The sequence below is a fragment of the Rhamphochromis longiceps genome, linkage group LG3 (assembly GCF_057381845.1).
Source record: "Rhamphochromis longiceps isolate RC_006_pf linkage group LG3, R_longiceps_female_GT1.1, whole genome shotgun sequence".
Lineage (NCBI taxonomy): Eukaryota > Metazoa > Chordata > Actinopteri > Cichliformes > Cichlidae > Rhamphochromis > Rhamphochromis longiceps.
In genome coordinates, this window is record NC_140559.1 from 60,904,875 (window position 1) to 60,929,379 (window position 24,505).

Here is a 24,505-nt window from a genome sequence, read left to right on the forward strand (position 1 = left end):
CACCTCTACGTGTTTAATCATTAGTTATTATTCATATCTGGCTCTTCCACAGCACGTCTTTGATGTCTTCTTTCTCTCAGACGAACTGGTCACATGGCTGCCCCTCCCTGAGCCTTGGCACATCCTGTGGCTGCAGAATAAGCAGCAGCTCTAATCAAACATGATCAATCCTCAAGTGTCAGTGAGAATAAAAGAAAAGGAAAAGGAAGTCATTTGTCATGAGAAGTGGGGCTCAGGAGGTGGAGCAGGTCACCTGACAATAGAAAGGTCGGTGGTTTGATCCCTGCTGCTCCAGTCTGCATGCCAAAGCATCTTTACTGGTCGTGTTACTATGGTAACCCAGAGGAGTTTACTATGATAAGTATTAATTAATTCATTAAATGAGACAATCAGTCAAAAGTCAATCATTCATTTTTAATCAGCAGTGTTTTTGGAATCATCAAATAAATTTAAAACAAAACCAAAAACGCTGAACAAGTTTGTAAAGTTTTTTCTAAGCCAGTCGTCACAAACGTCTGTAAGTTTGAAGGTTTTCAGCTGACAGACGTTCGGGTAGTTTCATCGCTCTGGTTTGGAGGATTCAATGTTCATTAATCGTCCCTTCAGACGACCAAAGGCTGCCACATGTACGGTAACAGCACAGACACTTGACAGACTAAACTTTTATGTGACAGCGTTTAATCTGTAAAAGACGACATGTTCACATATTTTGGAGGCGTGTTGGTCACCAAACTGAACGTGTTCACTCACTGGAGTCTGTGTGCTTGTTGTTATTCACCGTCTTCTCTCTGACTGTGATGATGGTCCCATTTCCTTTAGACACAGTTAAAGATGGAATCTCCACAGTCACTTTACAGATGTATGTTCCTGAATCCTCTGATGTTTGAAATGTTCAAAGATGAGTCTTTGCCTCCTTTTTCAGAGACTTGGAGATTGATTTGCGTTGGTCTCTCTCTTAATTATTGTTTGATTTTTCAGCCAGGCCACTCTGAATCTTTCAGACGTTCTTGTCCAGCAGCAGGTGATGCTTACGGTCTCTCCCTCCATGACAGAAACATCTGGACTCTGGGTCACAACAAACATGCCTGATGAAACAGCTGCAAGAGACACAAAACTGTGAGTCAGTACAAGAGACGAGTCTCCAAAAGTTGGTTCTGTTCATCTGGACGTAGCGTTTTGTGGGAGAAACGTTTCGTCATCATCAGGTGACGTCTTCAGTCTCAGCTGCAGGTTTCAGTCTTATAAACAGGACATTTGCATAATGACTGAAACCAGCCCACTGGGGCTGAGGTCAGTTCCTTAATCTTAATTATGCAAATTCTCATGACCATTGATCAACAACCACTGATTAATGTCCATGAGTCCCATTCACAGAGAGTTGGGGAATGGCTGCAATCACAGCATGTAAGATGGTGACAGATGTACCCTTAGGCCCCTCCTCCATTCAGAAATGGTCTTTCCCTTTTCACGTGAATGGCCTCCTTGACTCCGCCCTCAAACCAGCGTTCATCCCTGTCCAGGATGTTACATCCTCATCCTTGAAAGAGTGTCCACTGGCCTGTAGGTGTAAACAGACTGCAGAGTCCTGGCCTGACGAGGTGGCTCTTCTGTGTTGTGCCATCCTCTTAGCCAGAGGTTGTTTGGTTTCCCAGATGTATAAATCCTGGCAATCCTCCTGCACTTAACAGCGTACACTATGTTACTCTGTTTGTGTCGGGGGACCCGATCCTTGGGGTGGACCAGTTTTTGGTGCAGCATGTTTAGGTGTTTAAAAGCCACAGAGACCCGGTGTTTAGAGAAAATGCGTCTCAACCAGGGGCGATTCTAGGATCAGAGCTTTGGGGGTGCTGAGCACTCAGAGAGCTGCCCAGCCAGGCAAGATAAACTTTACTCGTCACGATGAGACGTCTTCCCTGTCTCTGTCAGTCCCTGCATCCCTACATGCCTCCAGTTGTCCCAAGTTCTCTCTGACTGTCTCCTTGGTGCATTTAAACCCCTGTTCCTTCCTGTCCTCGTCGTCTGTTGTCTTTGTCTCCGTTATCCGTCATCCTAATTTTACCCTCTCTGTGCAAGTCTGCAAATTTCTGTATTAAATCATAAGATTCTTAAATTCATCAAGTCTCAAAACATGACATCACTGTTTTGTACATTTTAACACAATTTAATAAACATGCTTCAGCCAGTACCTTTTGATTAGCCTTGTCTTGGCTCTGCAGATTGTTTCTTTTATTTTAACGTCACCTCACCTTCAGGTTGGCAAATCTATCAGTGTTTGGTGATCAACTCTCTCAAGCAGTTTAACAGTTTCTGTTGTAACTGTCACTGCTCCCTGTCTGTTTCCTTACCTGATTCTTCCTGACCTTGTTCTTTCCCATCTTTCCTCTCTCCCTCTTTGAACTGATAATCACACGCAGATGTCACACAGTGGAAATTTGTGTTTTTATGTTTTATCAATCTGTGTATTGGTACATAGTGTTGATTTTATTTGCATGATTTTATTGTGATATTTATATTGCATGTTTGTTTATTGATATTTATACGGCATGGTTTTATCCTTATATTTATATTATGTGTGTTAATGTTGTACCATGTTCCTTTAATCCACTGTGGACTAAACAGACAATTGTAGGCACCTGTGAGGTGGGGGCGTTCCCCAAGGTGGCCTATCAGCCGCCAGGTTGACCTGTTAAAGGGGATAGTGAGCGCAGAGACAAAAAGAGGAGTGACGCACGAAAGGTGAGCAGGAGAAAAAGGAACGCGTGCAAGCCCGCACGTGTGTGGAAGGAACTGCTGCCTGACTGTGCCGCGAGTCGTTCGGCGATCCAGTCCCAACGCAGGAACAGCAACAGTGGGTGGCAATGGCTGCAATGCACAACAGGGCAGGGATGCCCTTCTGCCTGCATCTGACGGTGAGACGAGGGAGTCCGTGTTCAGGTGTGGAGTGGGGCGGGAGTGGGGCGGGACTGTGCGGCGACGCGCTGTCAGGAGGAGACAGATCTGCGATAGGAGCCTCCTCCCTGGTCTGCTGCTGACGAGTCTTACCATACTGGAAGAGAAGTTCCTCTCCTGTCTCTTTCATATAAGGACTATTGAAATCACTAATAAAAAAGTCCTCCCTCAGTGTACTTTCAACCAAAAGGCAAATAACCAAACACATGAACATCAAATAAAAGACATAAATACTGAAACACTGATCCAACATTATCCTTTATTGACGGATCATTTGTTCTTTCATTTTTACCTGAATGTTGCTGCTTTTTTTGAAAAAATGTCCCTATATCCTTTATGAACCTGACTGACACACACACACACACAACAGGAGTTATAAGGTTAATGGGAATCCAGTCAGTTAGCTGGTAAGTACCTTGGGTTTAATATCGGCACATATGACAAAATGAGCAGCTTCTCTCATTCCTTCCTTTTCTAACAGGACAGTGGTAACAACAGCAGGCTACGGACAAACATCGTCAGAAAACACGTTTTTAACCCAGCAGGTTACCTGGTGTAATGTTTTTCAGGTAAACAGAAACATGGTCTGACTCCTACCAACTATATAAAGAGTAATTGAAGGTTAAATGCAGCTAACATGTCCTGTTTTAAGCCAGGCACTTCCACCTCCGCTCTGCTGCGTCTCAGCCACCATCTCTCTGGCACAAAGGGCACCAGAGCCAGAGCAGGGAAGAGGCGAGCTGGAACAAACCATTCTGGGAGGGGGTTATCTATACTTCTGTTGTTAAAAGATTACATCTCAACCAAGTACTGTATACTTTCTATATTTTTTGTAGTGTATCACACAAACACCAAATATTGTCAAAAAAGTAAGAAATCTTTGGGGGTGCTTTGATCCATTTTGGGAAGCACCGCCCAAAACGGGCTAAAAACGCCCCTGAATATAGTTCTTTACACATTTGCCTACCAAGTGGAAGCTCAGCAGCTGAATCTCAGGAGGAGACAAAACATCTCTTTTGGGTTGTGTCAGAAATGGCATCAGGCCTAAAAATGTGTCCAATCACACATGAACAGTCACCCACTGTGGTGCCCTGTGAGTAACAGCTGAACGCAGCCAGTAAGCAGTTAAAGCAGTTCTTTTGTTAAATCCCTCGAGCTCCCCTTCCTGCAACCCTAAGTTGGACATGTGGTTATGAAACTAGATGGGCAGTAAAATAAAATGTGACGTCCACACATGAGGACAACAGGGCGCTAAAGTCCGTACAAACTTTTGTTTCTTCATTTGCTTGCAAACGAATGGAAATCCTCACTTAAAGCCAAGAAGCTTATTACCTGTGCAGGCTTTAGTGCCTCAGAGCAAACAAGAGAGCTTTGATCACAATGATTTTTGTTTTCACATTTCATTCACTAGCGATTTTTTTAATGTCACCTGATCTCAGTCAGCAGACTGAATATAACAGTAAAGCACTAGTGAGCTAATGAATTAGATATTGGTCACTCATATCAACTGAAAGAGTGTAAGACAAGTAAATGTGCTATAAAGGCCGGAGAAGAGTTAATAAAAAGGTCTTGAAATGAAAATATTTCATTATTTGCTGTTTCATAGATTTTTGGTTTTATTGCACTTTTGTCAGCCCTGCTGCTGTTTTTAAAAGTACTTTATTAATAAACTGGCATAAATGGTAACATTGAACACTTGCCAGTGTGAACAAAAGGTTCTTAACTTTAGCATCAAAGCTTCAGTTCACCTTTCTCATGGCAGTTACTTCAGTATGTGTATTAATGCAAGAACAACTCGATTCCACACAGCTGACGTACCGAGAGTGTCTGCTGTGTGGTTAACTTTATAACCTTTGGTACGCAGTGGTGTCGCTCCACCTGTTAGCTAGTTTAAGAAACTGGTTAAGGAGGGAGTATCTGTGAGGATGAGGAGGATTTAGTTCTTTAAAGACACGTCAGATACTTGCAGGAAGCTTCTTTCAGCTTCTTTTCTCCACTGCGCAGGTTTAAAACCATGACAGCAGAAGTCATGATGAAGAGATTGATTAGTCAGTCACAGTGTAAAGAGTCCTCCTGCCTGCATCGCTCGCCAGTATAAACAGACCTTTGCTCCTGGAAAACAAATATATCAAAGTCATGTTGTCCAAGAAATGCATTTTATCTCACTAGTGAATCAAAGGAAGTCTGTATACTTTCTGAGAGTGAGAGGTGAACGTCAGACAGTTCTTAGAAAATGTAGTTTCTCTGGGGAGTCCCTAGGGACGTTTCCCTAGAGGGACTAACCTGGGGGATGCGGCCATGACCTGGTTAGGAGCTCTGGGGCTCTTGGATGGTGTTTTCCTTGTGGCTGCGTACAGCGGAGATGGGGGAGGGTCTGTGCTGGCGGACGTTGGTTACTGGCCTGGTAGCCTGGCTGCCCCTGGGAGGGTCCGGGACGGGCGTGGAGGCTTGGGGGTCTGGGGGTGCTCCGCCCCCCGGTCTGGGGTGCTGGCCGGGCCTTGGGGGCTTGGGTCCTGGCTGTTGTGTCGCCGGAGCAGTGGGCGGGTGGGTGCAGGGGGGCTCAGCCCCAGTGCAGGGGACCTCTGGTGCATCGGCCCAACTAGGGGGCTCTCTAACTGGTGGGGAGGTTGTTATATCTTTGCAGGTGGTCTCCTCACTACAGGAGCTCACTCTGCAGGTGGGGGAGAGATATAGGAGAGGTGGAGAATGAACTCAACCTGGGTGTCTATTGTCTTGTGTAGTTTGGGAGATGATTGGATGACGGGGTGGGTGCAGTTTTCTCTGGGGTGGAGTCGGGTGGGCTGCCCCGGACTCTGTGGGGCTGGGCGGTGCTGCTGCTGCGGGCCCCGGTCCGGATGGGCCTGGGCCCCCTTGCCCTGGTGGGTTCCAGAGTGTGGAGGTGCCTACTGGGGTCAGGGGGGGAGCTGGCCCCAGGGAGGGGCCGCTTGCCCCTCCCTTTCTTCCCTCCCCATCCTTAGCTGCCTCCCTATTCCCGCTCTACCACACCCACCCACACACGCAGGGCTTGGGGTGCAGGTATGTCACCAGGGTGCAGGGGAGGCACTCCCCCTCTGTCCCCTTCTGGCCGCCTGTGCCTCAATTTTATTCTGCAACCTAGACATCCACATTACTCACACTCTCACATAACACATACATATAGGGCCTTGGGGGTGGGCACGTTTTACAGCATCCAGAGGATGGTCGGTGTACTCCAACCCACCTCTGGCGCTGGTGCCCTACCCTCAATTTTAAATGCATTTAGACACTAAGGGTTTTCGGGAAGAGCCGTGCTGCTCTCTGAGAGGAAGCTAGTACCATGCTCTCCTGAGTTTTAAATGCACTTTAGAACAGCACACAGCAACACTACATATGAGCGGGCGTAGGGAGGTTTGGTGTCTTCACTCACCCCGGTTCTGTTAGCTGTCAGGGCTGGGGGGCTGGGAGGAGGTGCTGGTCGTCAGACTGGGGTCTGGGATGCAGGGCCTCCCTGCTACTGCAGATAAGGAGGTGGTCCGCTTGCCTCCACCCCAGAGAGAAGGGTTACATGTCCTGGGTCTAGGTGCGGCTTGCCCCTCTGAGGGCGGGGGTACCTGGACCTGGGATATAGAGTATGTTTGGGGAGTGCGACTGTCTGTGCAGTGTCTATTTGTGTCTGTCTACACGTTGGGTGAGTGCCGAGTATTTGGTTGTGCATATGGGGGTGGGAATGCACGTTTGTGTCCGCGTGTGCCTGTTCGTCTGTGTCTATATGTCAGGTTGGGTCTTAGACTCCACCTCTCTGGGTACATCTCAGGCCCTCTAAAGTACGGAGGCCTATCTCCCCTCACCACACTCCCTGCCGGTGGCTGATGCCCTCAGACATTGGTGTGTTGGTGGTCCTTGTCGTCTGGGGCTGGGCGCTCATGTATGTACCGGCTCACTCCTGGTGGCCGATTGGCGGGGCCTGGCACCTGTGGCCCGGCTGGGCTCCTTCCGGGGGGTGGGATGCCCTCAGGCCTCTGGCCTCTGGGCCTGAAGCTCGGTCCTCTCTGGCACAGCTGGCTGCCGGCAGAGCCCGCGGGCACGCCACTGCAACCCCCTCTGGCCTCTGCTCCGTAGCTGCGGGGTGACCTCTCCTTTGGGGCTTTACTCAGCTCTTCCCAGGAGGGTGGCACGGTTTCCCCCCCTTTGGTGGTCCTCCTCGGGTCCTTGTACTCTGGGGTCTCTGGATATCTGGGGCCTGGATCTCCTCCATACCTGCTTCATGCCCTGGTGGACGGGGCTGTGGCTCCCCACACTCCCTAGCAGATCATTACATGGAGAAACCTTTGGAATACAAGCATGCTGATCCACACAGGTATGCACACAGGTGTACACATGGGTATTCACAGACGCGGACTACACCTTTCTTGGCTGCTGCCTCAAAGCACATTGTGCGCTGTCTATCTTGCGTGCTGCACAATATCGTTTATTATTTAGTATCTACTGTTATCTACTGCTAGCTAGTTTATTGTGATGGTGCTGTTTTTTTATTATGTTGCTCTTTGTTGTTTGCTTTCTCTTCTGTTTTTTTTCTCCATACAGGTGACCCAGGTGTTTTGTTTGTGTTTTTTTTCTCTCTCCCCCCCTTCTCACCGTCTCTTCTCCCCTTTGGTTTTCTTTCTCTCCCTCTCTTTCTTTCATTCTTTCCCCCTGTCCTATCCCACAGTCATGTCTGTCCCGTTTGTAGCAACCGAAAATAAAATAAATTCATAATTATAATAAAGGTCAATCACATGGACCAATATGGCAAGGCCATGATGATCCACTTGGTAAAATAAATCCGCTTGGCATCTCTCTTGGCCTTAAGACAACAATTCTGATGGCTAAAGATCCAAACGGGACACAAAAAAAGAAGAAAAAAAAATATAGAAACTTATTGTCAGTCCTCGTGCATGCTGTGGAAATAAGTGTCTGTGTCATGAGGTGACATGTGAGCTTATCTTTGGTCAATAAAGCTGAACGACGAGTTTTCACTTTGCTTGTTACGCTTGTTTAGTGACGTCTGGGTTTCTGTGGAGCCCGAATTTTGATGAGTTCTGGTGAAATCATCTGAGATCATCTGAGCATCGGTGAAGAGTCAGCAGAGAAAGTGTGGGACAGAAGTTTGCTTTGGACACATGGACTGAAATCAAAAAGTAACAAACAGGATTTCCAATGGACAGTATGGAGAAGTGAAAGTACACAAAGGCTGTGCTGGAACACGTGCGTTACACTTTTTGACAGCTGAGAACAAAACACAATATTTTGCATCATCTCTGCAGTGTCTCTTCTTTCCTCTGCTGTTGTGCTTTTAGCTCCAAACTGTTTTAAATGGTTTGTCAGCAAGCTGACCTCTGACCTCTGCAGTACTAACTCCTGACCCGTACAAAGAGCGGGCGTTTCTGACCTTTGACCTGCAGCTGTATGTCTCTCAGTCTCAGTTCTTCTCTCCGTCACTGATGGAGCAGGTGTAGTTGCTGCTGACAGTCAGTCGTTTGTTTTCTCAGAGTGAGGCTGAAGTCTGAACTGTTCAGAGCATCAGGTCTCATCAACGTGCGCTGCTGTAACGCCGCTTTGTCCTCTGAGATCACCAGGTATGAAACCTGAGTGCTGACAGAGCAGCATGTTCCCCCTCATTCACCTCCACCACCACAGCCAAGGCATGCTGGGAAACTGAGGACACACAGACGGAGAACTGAAGTGTCTGCTGTGTGTTCATCTCAGAGTCCTCACAGGTGACACATTAGCTCCAGAACACCAAGCCAGGTGTTTGAAGCCTGACAGGGATTCTTCCCATCCAGAGGGAGGATTTAGCTGCACAACAATGAACATTAGTGTGTAGTTTAGAAACACAGACTGTGCCTGCACTGCATCTAGTGAAGAAAACTGTTACTGCGAGAGAACGAGGCTCCTTTAAAGCAGCTGATATTAAGGTTGAAAAATCAACAATAAGCTGATGTAATCAACGTTTCACAAAATGGTCAGCAGCTAAAATCTGGAGCCGTTCTTTGGTGGTAATTAACAGTTTGTTCTTGTTAGGTAATTATGTAATTAAAGGTAGCAGCAGAAGCCTTGTGTTGAAAGCCCATTCACTCACACATTCACACAGTATGTGTGTGTCTGTGTTACACTGTGGACATCCCTTCTGTTGGAGCGCCATCTTGTGGCAGGTTTAAGAAATGTTATTCTTGTAAATCCAAACTGATGCACCTCCATAGCAGACTGTGGAGGCTCTCAGTGACATGAAGACTTGATTTATACTGTCATATTCTCCTGTTACACAAACCACAGCACGCTGAACATGGATGAACTGAAACTCCCAGCATCTGACTGAGGAAAAGCACAAATCATTCTCACACTGACTCCTGCTTGATTTTAGATTTGCTTTAAAATCCTCACACTTTCATATGAAGCACTAAATGGGCTCCAGACTGTTTATCTCAGCTTCCTGTCAAACACACTGCTGCTCACACCGAGGCTCAGTTTACTCCTCCAGCCTGGCTTAACCTGCTGTCTGTTAAAAACAGTCCCACACTCCTCTGTTTAATCCTTCTGATCAGACTCTTTGATTTTGTATTGTTTTTACCTGAAGTTGTGTTTTTGACATGGTTCTGTCTGTGAAATAAAGCTCACACACACACTGCTACAGTCCTTCATACACTTAGAAACGAAGCTGCTCCTTTCCTCAGTGCTGACACATAAAGAAGAGTTGGTTTTATATCCAACACGTCTCTGTTCCAGAAAACAGCTTCAGCAGCCTCTGAGTCTGAACTTGGAGTTGGTTATAAGCCACAGGCCTGTGTGCACAGCAATGAGGAAATATAATGCAGTAAGTGAAACATGGATGTGTGTAACAGATTATCCCAAAGGTTGATTCTGTTCATCTGGACGTTCTCAGTGAAACATTTCGTCTCTCGGTCAGGTGACTCCTTTAGTCTCAGCTGACTGCAGGTTTCCAAACCTTTGTCACTGGATCACTCACTTCATCTCCAACGTGTCCCTGACACAGACAGCTGGAGCCGTTACAGCAAAATCATTGATCATCGTTTTTATAACATTAGCTGGTGTTGGTGGGCAGGCTAGCAGTGCTAATTGTTAGCACTAGTTCTGCTCGCTCCCTTTGTCTCTGTTATTGTTGGTCTTTAGTGAACAATATAAAGTGTCTTCATGAGACTGTTGCCTAATGTTCAAATGTAGATAACACCACCTGCACCAACCTGTTACACAGCACAACCCTCTGGTGTAGCTTTGGCTGGAGCACATATTGGCAGCTCCAGTGACATCACTGGAAAGGAGACACCACTCCATGGTGACATCATCTCTACAGACTGTGGCTGTTACATATCCTCACCTGGTAATAATAAGACTGTCCTCAGCTGCACACAGCTCGAAGATGAACAAACTGAAGTAAATACAAATTAGAGTTACGATAGATTGAAATCTTGTAATCAGAGCTAATTCTTAGTGAAACTCTCACAACATCATATCATGATCCTGGGTTAGTGTCTCGGTCTCAGATCACAACATCAGCACAGGCTTGGCTTGGGTGAGGTATTGAGTGGTTCTTGTCCATGACAGCTGCAGGTACAGTGCCATCAGCCATGCTGCACCACATGTCTGCCCAGGAACATTAGTGTGGCTGAGTCTCATGTAAACATTGTGCTAAAGTGGTGGGAAAGTGGCTGCAATACTCTCAGTATGATATCCACAAACCTCTGAGTGTCACAGAGTGGGCCTGTGCTCAGCTCACTGTGCCCCATTGAATTCTACTTGCATAGTTTTACAAGTAAAATTAAATATACAAGTTGCTCAATGATAAGTTATTGTAGTAACAACTAAGTCCATGGTTATTATTTGTTAATAGTAGCTTAAAGCTTCTGCACCAATCATGGAGCACCAGGTTTAGAGCATGTGGATCTACAAAAGTAAGTCCCAGTAAGATGGGCTGAGCCTTACATACTAGAAGAAACATGTCATTCCCAGCAGATGAAGCGCCCTTTAAAGCAGGATCTCACTTTAAACCTAAAGAACTTGCTATGAGCATGCAGTGCATTCATGGTTATTATTCATACGATTGTGGGTAGCTAATAAAGTGCAACTATCACATTACATTTTATTATTAAATTGTTGTTAACAATCCCTTCACTTCTGCTTATCTAATTCATGGTTGCAGGATGGCTGACAGCTTCCATTAGGCAGGAGGTAATGTCCATTCTGGCCACAGTGCAACCCACAATGTGTAACTGACACTATTATATTGCATTATGTCACATTGTTACATCTTTTTAATAAATGATGACAGTCAGCTGAATTTGCTGCCCCCTTGGTGGAGGACATCAGGATCAGCAGCTGCTGCTCCATCACAAACACCCCAGAAGAACAACACTGGATCAGATTATCTGGATGTGTTTGACAGGGACAGTGTTCATGTTCATGGACATCAGGACAAAAACAGACGATGGAAACCTGCCAGATTTGAGCTAAACTGCTCGTTTCCATGTGTAGTCCCTGGGAGGTCACATGACCAACAAAGACACACAAGCTGTGTCCCAAAACGTCGGCTGCATCCTCCGGAGGCCGCATTTGAAGGCCGATGACGTCACAGCCAGGCGACGAAGGCTGTCCTGATTCCTCGACTCCTTCAAATGCGTCCTTCATTCCCCCGAATTTGAAGGATGGGTCGAGTGTGTCCTTCGTGGCCCACCATATCCCAGAATTCATAGCGCGGCCCAGCCAAATTTCAGCTGCCAACAATGGCGGCTGCTACTAAGTTTTAAAATTTAACGAGGGAGTACTACTTACTTACAATGAATTCCTTACACTATATAATTTTCCCGTCAGTGTTGGGGAATTCTCAATGGTGCTTGGTGCCATACCCTCAGGGACTTTAATGTTATATAAAAACACTGACAGCTCAATATCTGCCTCAGTCACTCTCCCTGATCCAGCTGAGTCAGCAGTGGGAAAAATCTGCTTTTCACAGGAACTTGGTAACAGCAATAAGAGAAGACGTAGTTTATTCCAAGAAGATATCATGTCTCTCCCATATATAGAATATCTTACTGGAACCGACATGTTCCAGATATCACCTGGAAGACAGTCTGGATGATCCCATAAATATCTAATTGTGAACAAGGTGAAGGAAATCTCATATCATCAGATCATCCAGAAACTGTGGCACATCTCTTTTGGTTCCTCTACACAGAGATTCTGGAAGAATTTAGCAGTTTTGTTATTGTCTATAGTTTAAGGGAGTTTTCTTTACGATGGGAAAATGTTTTATTCTTTTTCTTTAAGTTCCCCAGGAAGAATGATAAATGTTTTTTTTATAAAAAAAATTGTTAATACTTTTAGCTATTTTATATCCATGAATGTAAGTTTATTAATAAAACACCATATTTCTGCCTTTTTATAAGGATATGAATTGTACATACAATCAATTTCAGACTCAACCAACAAAAAGCCTCTCAGAACAATATTTATATGTTGATTTTTTTCGCCTACTCATATCATAATTTTTTTACTCCTGGTTCTCTATGTTCATGTTCTGTTCTTTTGTAAACTTCATCTGTTTGTATGTTGTATACTCAGTGTGTTTCAATAAAGTTCGATTTAAAAAAAGGTACGTTCTAAACGAAGCTTCAGACGTCACTGATCACGTGACTCTGGCCAAACGAATCAAGCCTCGACACGGTGCTTCTGAAGCAGCGCGTTGATCTTTCTGACACACGCACCGGAGCGTCAGCTTCAAGCGGACCATCGCTTCGTCTCACATCTAAAGGTGTCAAGGTAACTTTGAACTGAGTTCAGTCAATCTGGAGTTTTTCCAAGTTTTCTGTTGCTCTCTGTGAGAGAAGAGCGTTAAAGGCGGGGCTCTCCAGAGTCCAGCAAAACCGGAAACCACAGCTGGGTGTGTGTAAGTGTGCAAACCAATAGAATGCATCGTGGTGGGGGGGCATCACGGGCAAGAAAAAAATAAAATAATCGGTCGTATCCATGCTTCCCCGACGTCATGCCAGCGCATATTGGGAAATTCGTAGGCACCGATCGGTTTTCTATCAGCCATTTGCTGGGAGTAAGGGCGCCCTCCGTTTGCGAGGTGCGCCTGCTGCTGGCGGCACAGGGAGGAGAGGGCGGGGCGGCGGGGAGTCTCTGGCTGGCTGGAGCGGCATCTAATAACCAACTCGCAAAACAAAATAAAAACAACAAACAGATATTATGATACAGACTTATAATCTGCACCGATGTTTTTTCTAAATTCTATAAAGTGAGCGCGAGAGCCCTCGGTGCGCCTGCGCGCTGCTGAAGTCAAAATAAACTTTATTGTCATCTCCGCTACAGACAGTCCAGCATATAGAGAGACGAGACGACGAGGCTGCAGTTACAGCGGTGCAAGTAAACAAACAATAAATATAAGAAGAGTAAGAAAATAAATCTACACTTTAGGACTCGGGGTAAAGGATCAATAACAATTTAAATTTATAATTTACAGTTTGATGATTTAAAGTCTCACACAACCCGTCAAAAGGGGCGGGGCCGGCTGCTTCCAAGTAGAGCACATTTCATTTATAATGATGTAAATCCAAGCCCATCATGGATTCACGATCTGAATCCTGGGTTGTGTGAAATCCCAGAAATCAACCTTAGACAAAGTGAATCTGTGAACTAAGGTGTAGGTCTGTTAGGTTAATTGTGCTGATCCTCGGGTTGGGGGATTTGTGTTTGTACTGGAGCGCAAAATTCAAACCAATGGAAGATGGACAACAAAAGTTCAAAGCCATCAGGTGCTCAGGTTAGAAAAAAGAGAAAAGATGCAGGTAAGCAGACGTGTGATTGGATAATGGCAGCTCATCCTGAACCAATCAGACTAAACGCCAAACAATACATTATGTTACAGATTTTAATATTAATTAGTCATTGTTACTTGTTGATTTGTCCTTTTCTCATTGTGTGACGAATTATGACGACTGTTTGGTAGCTGTTATTGTCTCTCTCTCTCTCTTCATGTGTGTTTCTCTGGTGAAACAATAGTTTTGTGTTAATGTTAGGGCTGCACGATTTTGCATAAAATGAGAATCACGATTTTTTGGCTTAGAATTGAGATCATGATTCTCTCATAACAATAAATAAACATAAAAACAACAAACGTCTCACGTTTTGTTGTTGCAGCAAAATGTTGTAGTGCTTGAAATTCCGTCTCCACCGTTGCTCGACGCTGCGTGTACAGAGCAGGTAGTGCAACAATAGAAAAATAGTTGCGGGACGGCACTGTGTAGCGTTTGTCTAGGGTGTTGATCGTTTTCCTAAATCCCTCGTTTTGCACAGTGTTGATGGAGCCATATCTTTGGTCAGGTGATAAGTGATAGCCTCCGTAATGTCTTTGTGCCTGTGGGAGTTCGACGTGTATAGGGAAGCGCTGTATAAGGTTCCCGTTATTGATGTTTGGGTGGTTGACCGGGACGGATTTTCTCCTGTCACTTTCTCGTCATCCCTGACGTGCTCTCCGTTGTTGTTTCCCTGCTAATTTTAGCATCACACGGCACAGCTTCTGTATCACGTGGTATAAGGCTCCGCCCTTGTCATTTGTTGAGCAGGAAGAGTGAGCGCTTGTTTTTATGCAGAGTACGTCCCGGATCAAAATGTGAAGTTTTACAAATCACCACTCCTGTTATTCATGATGATTTCAATAACATCACATAATAACATGTAACATCCTGTAAGCAGTGTCTGCCTGTGTCTTTTCTCTGCAAATGAACATTTTCAGCCAATATAGGTAATACATCAACATGGCTGCCGTGGCTAAGTTAGGAATATTTATAATGTCATTTCCAAAACTTGCATATGATCTGCAATTTGTAGCAGATCTGCTGACTGTCACAGAGCAGCTGGAGCAGTCTCAAATGCAGGTCAGTCCACTGCTGCCACCTGTGGCCAAGTGCCATAGCTACTGCTGGATGAATTCGTGACACATCTGCATTGAGTCTTGACAATCCACATTGCTGGCGTTGCATCTTTCAATGGCAGCAATGGCAGGTATCAGTGCTCAAACCTTTTGTGTTTGTTTCCAACAAGTTGCCCACCTCGGGAAACAAAAATGTGTTCTTTTACTTGTCAGATGAACATATGAGACACTTTGACTCTTCAGTGCAGTGTGGAGCCTAACAAAGATCTGTTTTGTGTCCCAGCTGATCAGCAGGAGGAGGAGAGTCTGAAGGAGCAGCAGAGGAACATTTTCAGCTACTTGGACTCAGCTCAGCCACTACAGAGGAAACAATGAGCTCAACACAGAAGGTGACAGACAGAGCAGGACCATATGAGCAAAGATATTTATCACCATATACATCTGAACATTTGCCATAACGATGTAGCTGACGATAGAATTGACACCAGACAAAATACTTTACAGCTGCACAACTTTATTAAAAACCCATCAATGTATTTTCACTGAAACAAGCAGCTGTTGTTTATGTGCATTAAAGTTATATAAAAATGTAACAGTGCAAATGCAAATTCCTCACTGACAGTTTAACCAAAAGGCGTTTCCAGTGGAAACTGGCCGACACATCCTGAGCATAACCATGTATAATATCCACTAAACTTCAGAAGAGGTTATACAGTCGTGGCCAAAAGGTTTGAGAATTGCATAAATATTGGAACCTGGAGAAGTTGCTGCTTAAGTTTTTATAATAGCATTTTGCCTGCACTCCAGAATGTTATGAGGAGTGATCAGATGAACTGCATCGTCCTTCTTTGCCATGAAAACGAACTTAATCCCCAAAAAGCCTTACCACTGCATTTCATTGCTGTCATCAAAGGACCTGCTGAGACCATTTCAGTGATCGTCTTCTTAACTCAGGTGAGAATGTTGGCGAGCACGAGGCTGGAGATCATCATGGCTGTATCCCGATTCAGGTTCTGCAGCTTTAAAGTCCTCAAGGGCCGTGTACTCAAAGACCGCTAAGGCCGAAGTGCTGACTTCTGCTAAATGGGTCAAACTGGGCAGAAAGTCTACAAACACATAACATCCTTATAGAATATGATGTAACACTATAGATCAACTTAGCTCAGAATATATAAAGCATATAAACAATTACAGCAATGTGATGCAACAAACACAGCAGCTACTGATCCAAAATACTCAAAGCTTCATAGAACTGAAACCAACATTTATTTTTAGCTCCATTCTGCTGCTGATACATACTTTAGGTTTCTGAACATTAAACTTATTGCTGCCTTTCATAGTGTGTAACTTGAAGGCCCTGAGTACTTTCTCCCACACTGAAAACACTGGGATGATCACATTATTTGAACATTACCTAATAAGACTGATTCAGGACAGACAGTTATGTTAAACTTTCCTAGCAGTCCTTCACAAACAGGGAACAGTCTGTCTATTCTCTCCATCTGTCAGCTGCTGCTGGCTCTTCCTCCTCCTCTTCCTCACACACTGCTGAGTTTGTCCTGGTGGATCATCAGGGGTGCAAAGCCTCACAGATGATGTGCAGCAGTGGGTCCCTCAGTCTGTCCTCACTCTGGACACTTGCAGTCGTCACACATGGAAATCAAATGTGTGATAAGCTGCAGGATTCAAACACAAGTGTAACTTATAAACACATGTTCATACTTTTATTCCACAATCAGAGAGAAAGAAACAGAGAGAGAGTGCAGGACAGACAGACAGGTGACAGTCTCAGGTGTATACACTGCTACACAACAGCACCAGAGAAGCAGGATTTAGTGTTTGTGTTATTACGAGTGTAAACAAGAAGAGTTCCAGATGGTGCAGTGGACACATGTGTGACTGCTGTGATTAAAGCATCTTTCTTTCAGCTTAACGAGTGAACCGTCAGCTCGTTCAAACACACGTTAAAGTCCGTTTGGCTCGACACCACCGAACAGAGGCAGCAATATAACATAGCTAACATTAACAGTGCAGTGAATCCTGCTTGTGCCGTGATGTTCAGGACTGCAAACCGAGCAGCATCACTGACTTTCAGCTTGTTGTGTTTGTGGATAAATGACTGACTTTAATTATCCACAAAATCATCACATTCTCTGTCAGATTAAGGTCGACTATTGAACGGCGTATATTTTAAAGGCTTTAAAACCAAGTTAACGCTGAAAGTACAAACATCACTAATGCCACATAACTCTGCCGACAAGGCATAGCTATGGCTATGAAATGCTCTTTGTGTATCGCTTCTTCATTATGAAAGATGTCATTAATGCACTAGTAATGTCTCATCTGGAGTATTGTTCAATCATTTGGTCAGCAGCTAATAAGACAGATCTTAACAGACTTCAGTTAGTCCAGAATAAGGCGTCCAGATTAGTGTGAAGATGTTCATACTATACTAATATTGATAAAATGCATAATAACCTTTCTTGGCTTCCTGTACAGGCTAAAATATTCTATGGCTTACTTGTAGTTCTAAAGAAAGCAATTCTGTTAAACACACCACATTTATTCTGCTCAGCTGCAGTATCCAGATGAAATACATCATCATATTACACAGTTTTCAACAAGCTGCAATTTAGTAAATGCTCGAGTTAAAAGTAACGTTTTGTAAAACTGTTACATTTAGAGCAACTTTTAAGTGGAATAAGTTGCCTTAAAAAATTAGAGAATTATTCAAAACTTCAATGAACACTTAAAAGCCGATTTACAGAGCTTTTAGTTGTTGTAAATATTGTAAGACATGATTTGTTTTTGAAATTTGTGTAATGTGCCTCAATGTTATTGATATTATTATTATTGATTGCTTATATTTTAACAATTGTGAAACCTCACTGTGGATGTAAGAGTGAAATTATGTGGATATCTTGAATTCACTTTATTGTGTAATATTTTATGTGAGTATTTGACGGACGACGAGCAACATCTGTTGTGGAAGCTAACGGGGTTCCTTTAGAATAAACAAACACAGGATTTATTATCACTGAATAATTATGTATAAATCTATACAAATTATAGAAATATGTAATAGGAAACAACAAAATAATCTAAATTATAAAATAGTGTGTGCGTGTGTGTGTGTGTGTGTGTGTGTGTGTGTGTGTGTGTGTGTGTGTGTACAAACAGGAGGGATGGGCATGAGTTTAGTGTTTGAACAGTCATGAATTATCTTTAACAGCAGGTTGGATGTAATGTGTTAGAACTACCAGCAGGTGGGGATAAGAGACCTTTAAGGTGTTTGGTGCCACGCTCCACCTTCAGGTTTAAAACTAGTGTTAATGGAGTTTGAAGGTTGAGTTTGTTCCACGACTGCATTTCACTCACTGCCTCTGTTTGTATCTCTGTCACTGCAGGACCAACATGGAGCCAGAAGTCAGCGCTCTCAGGAGGCCGACAAACCTCACAGAAGAAAGGGAGAGAAAAAACACACCTGTGACGAGTGTGGGAAGGGTTTTACTGTGAGGGCTAAACTAAAACAGCATCAGGTCATCCACACTGGAGAGAGACCGTTCAGCTGTGACTTGTGTGGAAAGTCTTTTTCCTGGAAGGGTTACCTAAAAAGACACCAACTCATCCACAGTGGAGTTAAAGCGTACAGCTGTGATCAGTGTGGCAGAGCTTTTACTCAAAGTAGCAACTTACAGAAGCATCTAGTTACCCACTCTGGAATTAAGCCATACAGCTGTGATCAGTGTGGCAGAGCTTTTACTCAAAGTAGCCACTTACAGAGTCATCTAGTTACCCACTCTGGAATTAAGCCATACAGCTGTGATCAGTGTGGCAGAGCTTTTACTCACAGTAGCAGCTTACAGAGTCATCTAGTTACCCACTCTGGAATTAAGCCATACAGCTGTGATCAGTGTGGGAAGGGTTTTACTGTGAGGGCTAAACTAAAACGGCATCAGGTCATCCACACTGGAGAGAGACCGTTCAGCTGTGATTTGTGTGGAAAGTCTTTTTCCTTGAAGGATTCCCTAAAACAACACCAACTCATCCACAGTGGAGTTAAAGCGTACAGCTGTGATCAGTGTGGCAGAGCTTTTAGTCACAGTAGCCACTTACAGAGGCATCTAGTTACCCACTCTGGAATTAAGCCATACAGCTGTGACGAGTGTGGGAAGGGTTTTACTGTGAGGGCTAAACTAAAACAGCATCAAGTCATCCACTCTGGAGAGAGACTGTTCAGCTGTGACTTGTGTGGAAAGTCTTTTTCCTTCAAGGGTTCCCTAAAAAGACACCAACTCATCCACAGTGGAGTTAAAGCGTACAGCTGTGATCAGTGTGGCAGAGCTTTTAGTCACAGTAGCCACTTACAGAGGCATCTAGTTACCCACTCTGGAATTAAGCCATACAGCTGTGACGAGTGTGGGAAGGGTTTTACTGTGAGGGCTAAACTAAAACAGCATCAGGTCATCCACACTGGAGAGAGACCGTTCAGCTGTGACTTGTGTGGCAAGGGTTTTACTCTGAAAGCTTCACTAAAACAGCATCAGGTCATCCACACTGGAGAGAGACCGTTCAGCTGTGACTTGTGTGGGAAGGGTTTTACTCTGAAAGCTTCACTAAAACAGCATCAGGTCAGCCACACTGGAGAGAGACCGTTCAGCTGTGACTTGTGTGGAAAGTCTTTTTCCTTCAAGCCTTCCCTAAAACAACACCAACTCATCCACAGTGGAGTTAAAGCGTACAGCTGTGATCAGTGTGGCAGAGCTTTTACTCACAGTAGCAGCTTACAGAGGCATCTAGTTACCCACTCTGGAATTAAGCCATACAGCTGTGATCAGTGTGGCAGAGCTTTTACTCACAGTAACAGCTTACAGAGTCATCTAGTTACCCACTCTGGAATTAAGGCATACAGCTGTGACATCTGTGGAAAAACTTTCAGCCAGAGAGGGAGCCGAAATACACACCTACGCATTCACACCAGACATGATGTGTACTGCTGTGAACAGTGTGGCAAATACTTTACAACAGACGCACACTTACAACAACACATGTTTACCCACACTGAGGAGAGACCTTATCAATGTGACCTGTGTGAGAAGACTTTTAAATCTCCACGTTACCTGAGCCTACACCAAGAGATCCACACCAGAAAGAGACTCTACAAGTGCAGCTACTGTGAGGTATGTATTTATATTGTTATCTTGTCATTTTAGCCTGACTGTTTGGAACAACTCTGCTCATTAAACTGTGTTAGCATGTTAGCAATTCTACTGCATGGAAAAGCAGCTCTGAGTGATTGTTCAGATTTTCCTTTCAGTTATGATTTTAGTATTACTGTAGTATTATGGTGGTAGTATTGTAGTTATTGCAGCCCAGTAAACTGAGGGTGTTAACTGAAACAGTCAAATGTAGTTGGACGTCTGCAGAGATGCTCTTTATTTCAGGCGACGTTCAGGATACAAATGTTGAAGGACTGACTTACACTGTCTTTGTGTCTTTGTTTAGAAGCAGAGCGACACAGATGGATCCAGTTCTCAACCCTGTCATCACTGTGGTGGTGGGAAAGACTTTCATTGTGACCTCTGTGGAAAAACTTTCAGTTGGCAAAAGACCCTAAAAAGACATCAACGTAGACACACTGGAGACAAACGGAAATACTGCAAAGAATGTGGGAGAAGCTTCACCACACCAAGTGATTTAAAACAACATGAACTGATTCACAGTGGGGTTAAAAAGCACCTCTGTGATCAGTGTGGGTCATCCTTCACCACTGCAGGTCAGCTTAAATCACACAAACGAGTCCACACAGGAGAGAAACCACACAAGTGCAGACACTGTGAGAGAAGCTTCTCACAGTCAGGTAATCGTAACAGTCATGAACGTGCACACATGGAAGGAAACTACAGCTGTGACCAGTGTGACAAGAGCTTCAGGAATCTCAGTTCATACTCTGCACACAAACGATCCCACGTTACTAATAAACTGTTTCACTGTTACCAATGTGCCCAAACATTCACCTCATTGTCTGCTCTGTGCAAACATCAGCGCGATCACTCAGGGCTGAAATCACTCCCATCACTGGATCACAGTGAATCTGAAGACACAGAAAGATCCTCTGGTTTCTGTGTCAGACTCAAAAAGCTTGAGATCAGGCTCCACAGAGTTCAGATAGAATCATTTAAACTTGTGTTGAACTGAACTGGTTGCTGGGCTGAACTTCTACCTAATACAGATCTACATGGGATCTTCTTTTCTGTTTTTTACTGAGTCAGTTTTGTCCTTTTTTCTCTGTCCTGGTTTTGCTCGTCTGTAAATAATTGAAACTCAGTCAAATAGTTCATTGTTCTCCAGCAAAACGTTTTGGAAACTCATGTTTAACCTTTAAAACTCTGACATGTTTTAGCACACAAGGCTTCATCGGGGAGTTCACTCATGATTGGACCATGAGAACAAAGGTTTTTAGTTCTTTCAAAGAGAGTCTTGGAGATGTTTGATGTTTCTGTTTTTCTGAAACCACCTGAAAGAAAAACTATTTTTCTTGCTTTATGTAGTGTGGAAGTTTTTAATGTTTCTTCATCTGTGATGTTCTTGAATGTGTTCACGTGAAGATGGTACAAATAAACTGTCCTTTCAGCTTTAGCTCCTAATTTATTCATTATTTATGGATGTAGCACAGCAGCCGTCTCTTGATTAACACATGGAGGGCTCGGGATCTGATGGTGTCGTCTCCCTAATTTGCCCACTCAGTAAATCTCACTCATGGTCAAGAAATTGAAATAAACCTTGTTTCCCTGCTGGATAGTGATCCACTGTAACTCTGCTCCTCCTTCCTGTTTAGGATTTCTGTGGCTGAAGTAAAATTCCCTCCATCCATCACTTATCCCAGCTAACCCAAAGTGAAATAAAGTTTTGCTCGTCTTAAAAAAGCATTACAATAATGGGCATTACCAATGCAAACTGAATGATACAGAAGATGAAAGAAGAGACTTTGATCAGTTAATAAAGCTCATGATCTTGATTTATTGTGGCTGCTACACAGATACTTCTGGGTCACTTTTCTCAGTTAGGAACCTTCCTCACCAAACTGACTGTTGGACCACACCCCTGGTTTTATGAGAAATTATTTCAGCCATGATTTCTCTTCCTGTATTTCAGAGTAAAGACTGAAGTGACAAATGGAAGCATGTTTAAAAAACACAATGTGAGAGAGACGTTGAGGTCCTTAGAAGTTACCCTGGGTTTTTCTGTCACCCTGCTAGATGTTACACACCTTGTTATTGGACTGATTTCTACTGCTGGGCCCTATTTCAAGAAGCCGGTTTAGAAAACCCAGAGTGAAAAACGATACTCAGGGTTGAGTAACCCCGAACTGTCCAACTCGGAATATTCGGTTTCAGAAAGGCTGATAACAATTAGTTCAATCAACGCGGAGTTGCTTTAACCCCAAGTTAAGCGCGCGCACGAGGATACATAAAGCCCTGATTAGTGGAGTAGTGGAGCACAGATTAAGCAAGTCACCATGGAGACGGAGGGAAAGAAGGCGCGGTCAATGTATTTCACAGCGCTTGAGGCTGAAATTCTGATGGCAGCATATGCCGATAACATGCGGAATTTTGCGGAAAAAAAGTAACACAGCCACAGCTGCAAAAGAAAGGGAGCATGCATGGCAAAACATAGCCGACAGAGTCAATGCGTGAGTGTTAATTTAAACATTGATCTAGGGATTTCCACCCATTTAACACGTCATTTTATTATATTTTATTTTATTTTTTATTTTATACATTTTATTTTGTGATGTGATGTGAGAGCAGGTGCAACCCAACAGGCCCCAAACGTTCCTAGCAGCAAGTAAAAATGAAATATAAAAATATAGTCCAAACAGGTAAGGTGTAATTGTATTACGAGCCATAGTGCTTGGTCTGTTTGTCCGATGTAAATCAATTGCAGTTAGAGGCTACATTAATTTTCTTTCTGTGAGCACTTATTGCAATTATCTGAGCACATTACAAGTACATATTTGCTTAATCTGTATGCTCAAATGTACCCATTATAGCCACTAGAAAAAAAGCAGAGGCCCGAAAAACAGGTGGGGGTCCTCCACCACCACCACTCACAGAGGCTGAGTAGTTGGCTTCCACATTTGTGATAATGTTGGCATCACATATGATCTTCACAGTGCAGAGAACACAAATTAGCATCCATTACTATAATGAAATAATTTGTTAGTTTGAAATGCTACAGGGAACTATGTACCTGTACATTAATGCTGTGGAAAGACTTCCTGTTCACATAGTCTCCTTCATTTACTGAAGGAGCAATGATTGGAATGTGAGTGCCATCTATACAGCCAATCACGCCTGGGAACCGTGAAAATAAATGTAAAATTTAAGTAGTAGTTCAAGTATCACCACATCATGTATTAAGTTTTGTTCATCCTGATACCTGCAATTTTGTGGAATCTCTCTTTGATAAATCTTGTGGGTCTATGACCGGGGAACACCACAAACGAGTGCAGGAGACGTTTCAGTGCAACTGTAACATTCCTGACTGCCCGACAGACGGTAGCCTTGGAAACGTGCTCAGCGTCATCAATATTATACAGAAAGCTCCCGTTTGCAAAAAAATGCAATACAAATAATATGTACAGAACTGAGAGAATGTCCACAATGTGTCACATGAGCAATATTAGGCCTGAGGATGTTATTCAAATAAATTATAGATTGTGCTGAAAAACGGTAACGTTCACACAGAAAATCATCAGGAAATGGTAAAATGTCCAAACGCGCTCTAATCACTCTCTCCCGGCGGAGAGCTCTGCGGAGAATTTGGGCTTCAACATCTACTGGCTCTTCAAGGAAGGGGCACGCCATGTCTGACACTTCCTACAGTCAGGTTTCCGACAAAGAGGCGGAGAAAGTCAGGGTTAGTTGGAGTAAACCTGCTGGGGAGCAGGTTAGCTTCACGGAGTGTCATAGTAACTCAGTCAGAATTAATCTAAACTCGCTTTGTGAAACCGAAAACCCAGAGTTTTCGTTAACTCAGGGTATACTTACTCAGAGTTTGCACTAAACCGGCTTCTTGAAATAGGGCCCTGCATTCTATCTGGGTCAGATATAAACCAAGTTTAGGTGGAGTTTATTTTCCTTGTGCTGACTTTTTACAGTCAGTTACAATAACTCGTACTGCTACTAGCTAGCATGACGGAGTTTCTATACAGCTGGGTGGTGCTGTGATGTTACTGATAGTGAACTTTATTTTAGTAGAGTTTCCAACCGTCCCGTAAAAAACTGAATTGTTCTGTATTCAGAGAAAATATTACGCATTTCGTGTTGAGCTGAGAAGGAACACAGTTTGTCCCGGTGTTCTGTCAAAACATCCTACCGTAGCGTAAATTTATGGTCTTGTCTATCAATCCGTGCTACCTTATCAGAATATGCTACCTTACGTGGTTAATGGCTCCGTTGTATAGGTAGCGTGTTCAGATGGCCCAATGACACTATTAAAACATGCTTCCTGCTTGGATTTATATAGGTAGCATGTTCAGATGGCCCAATCACTTCAAAACTTTGAGTTATTTCGCTAGGACGTTAATAACATGCTTCCTGCTTGGATTTATTTAGGTAACATGTTCAGATGGCCAAATCACACTATTAA

The 24,505-nt window shown here is 43.8% G+C and overlaps 1 protein-coding gene across 1 annotated transcript in view; it reads left to right on the forward strand.

The window, feature by feature from the left end:
- Window positions 1-21,742, forward strand: part of LOC146675573 (uncharacterized) — a 145,996-nt gene extending 124,254 nt beyond the window's left edge. Inside the window, exons 2-3 of the mRNA XM_085401169.1 lie at window positions 18,259-20,031; window positions 20,357-21,742. Of these exons, the coding sequence (XP_085257295.1) occupies window positions 18,259-20,031; window positions 20,357-21,049 (2,466 nt within the window). The 3' untranslated portion in view covers window positions 21,050-21,742. The remainder of the gene's footprint in view (window positions 1-18,258; window positions 20,032-20,356) is intronic.
- Window positions 21,743-24,505: the final 2,763 nt, after the last annotated feature.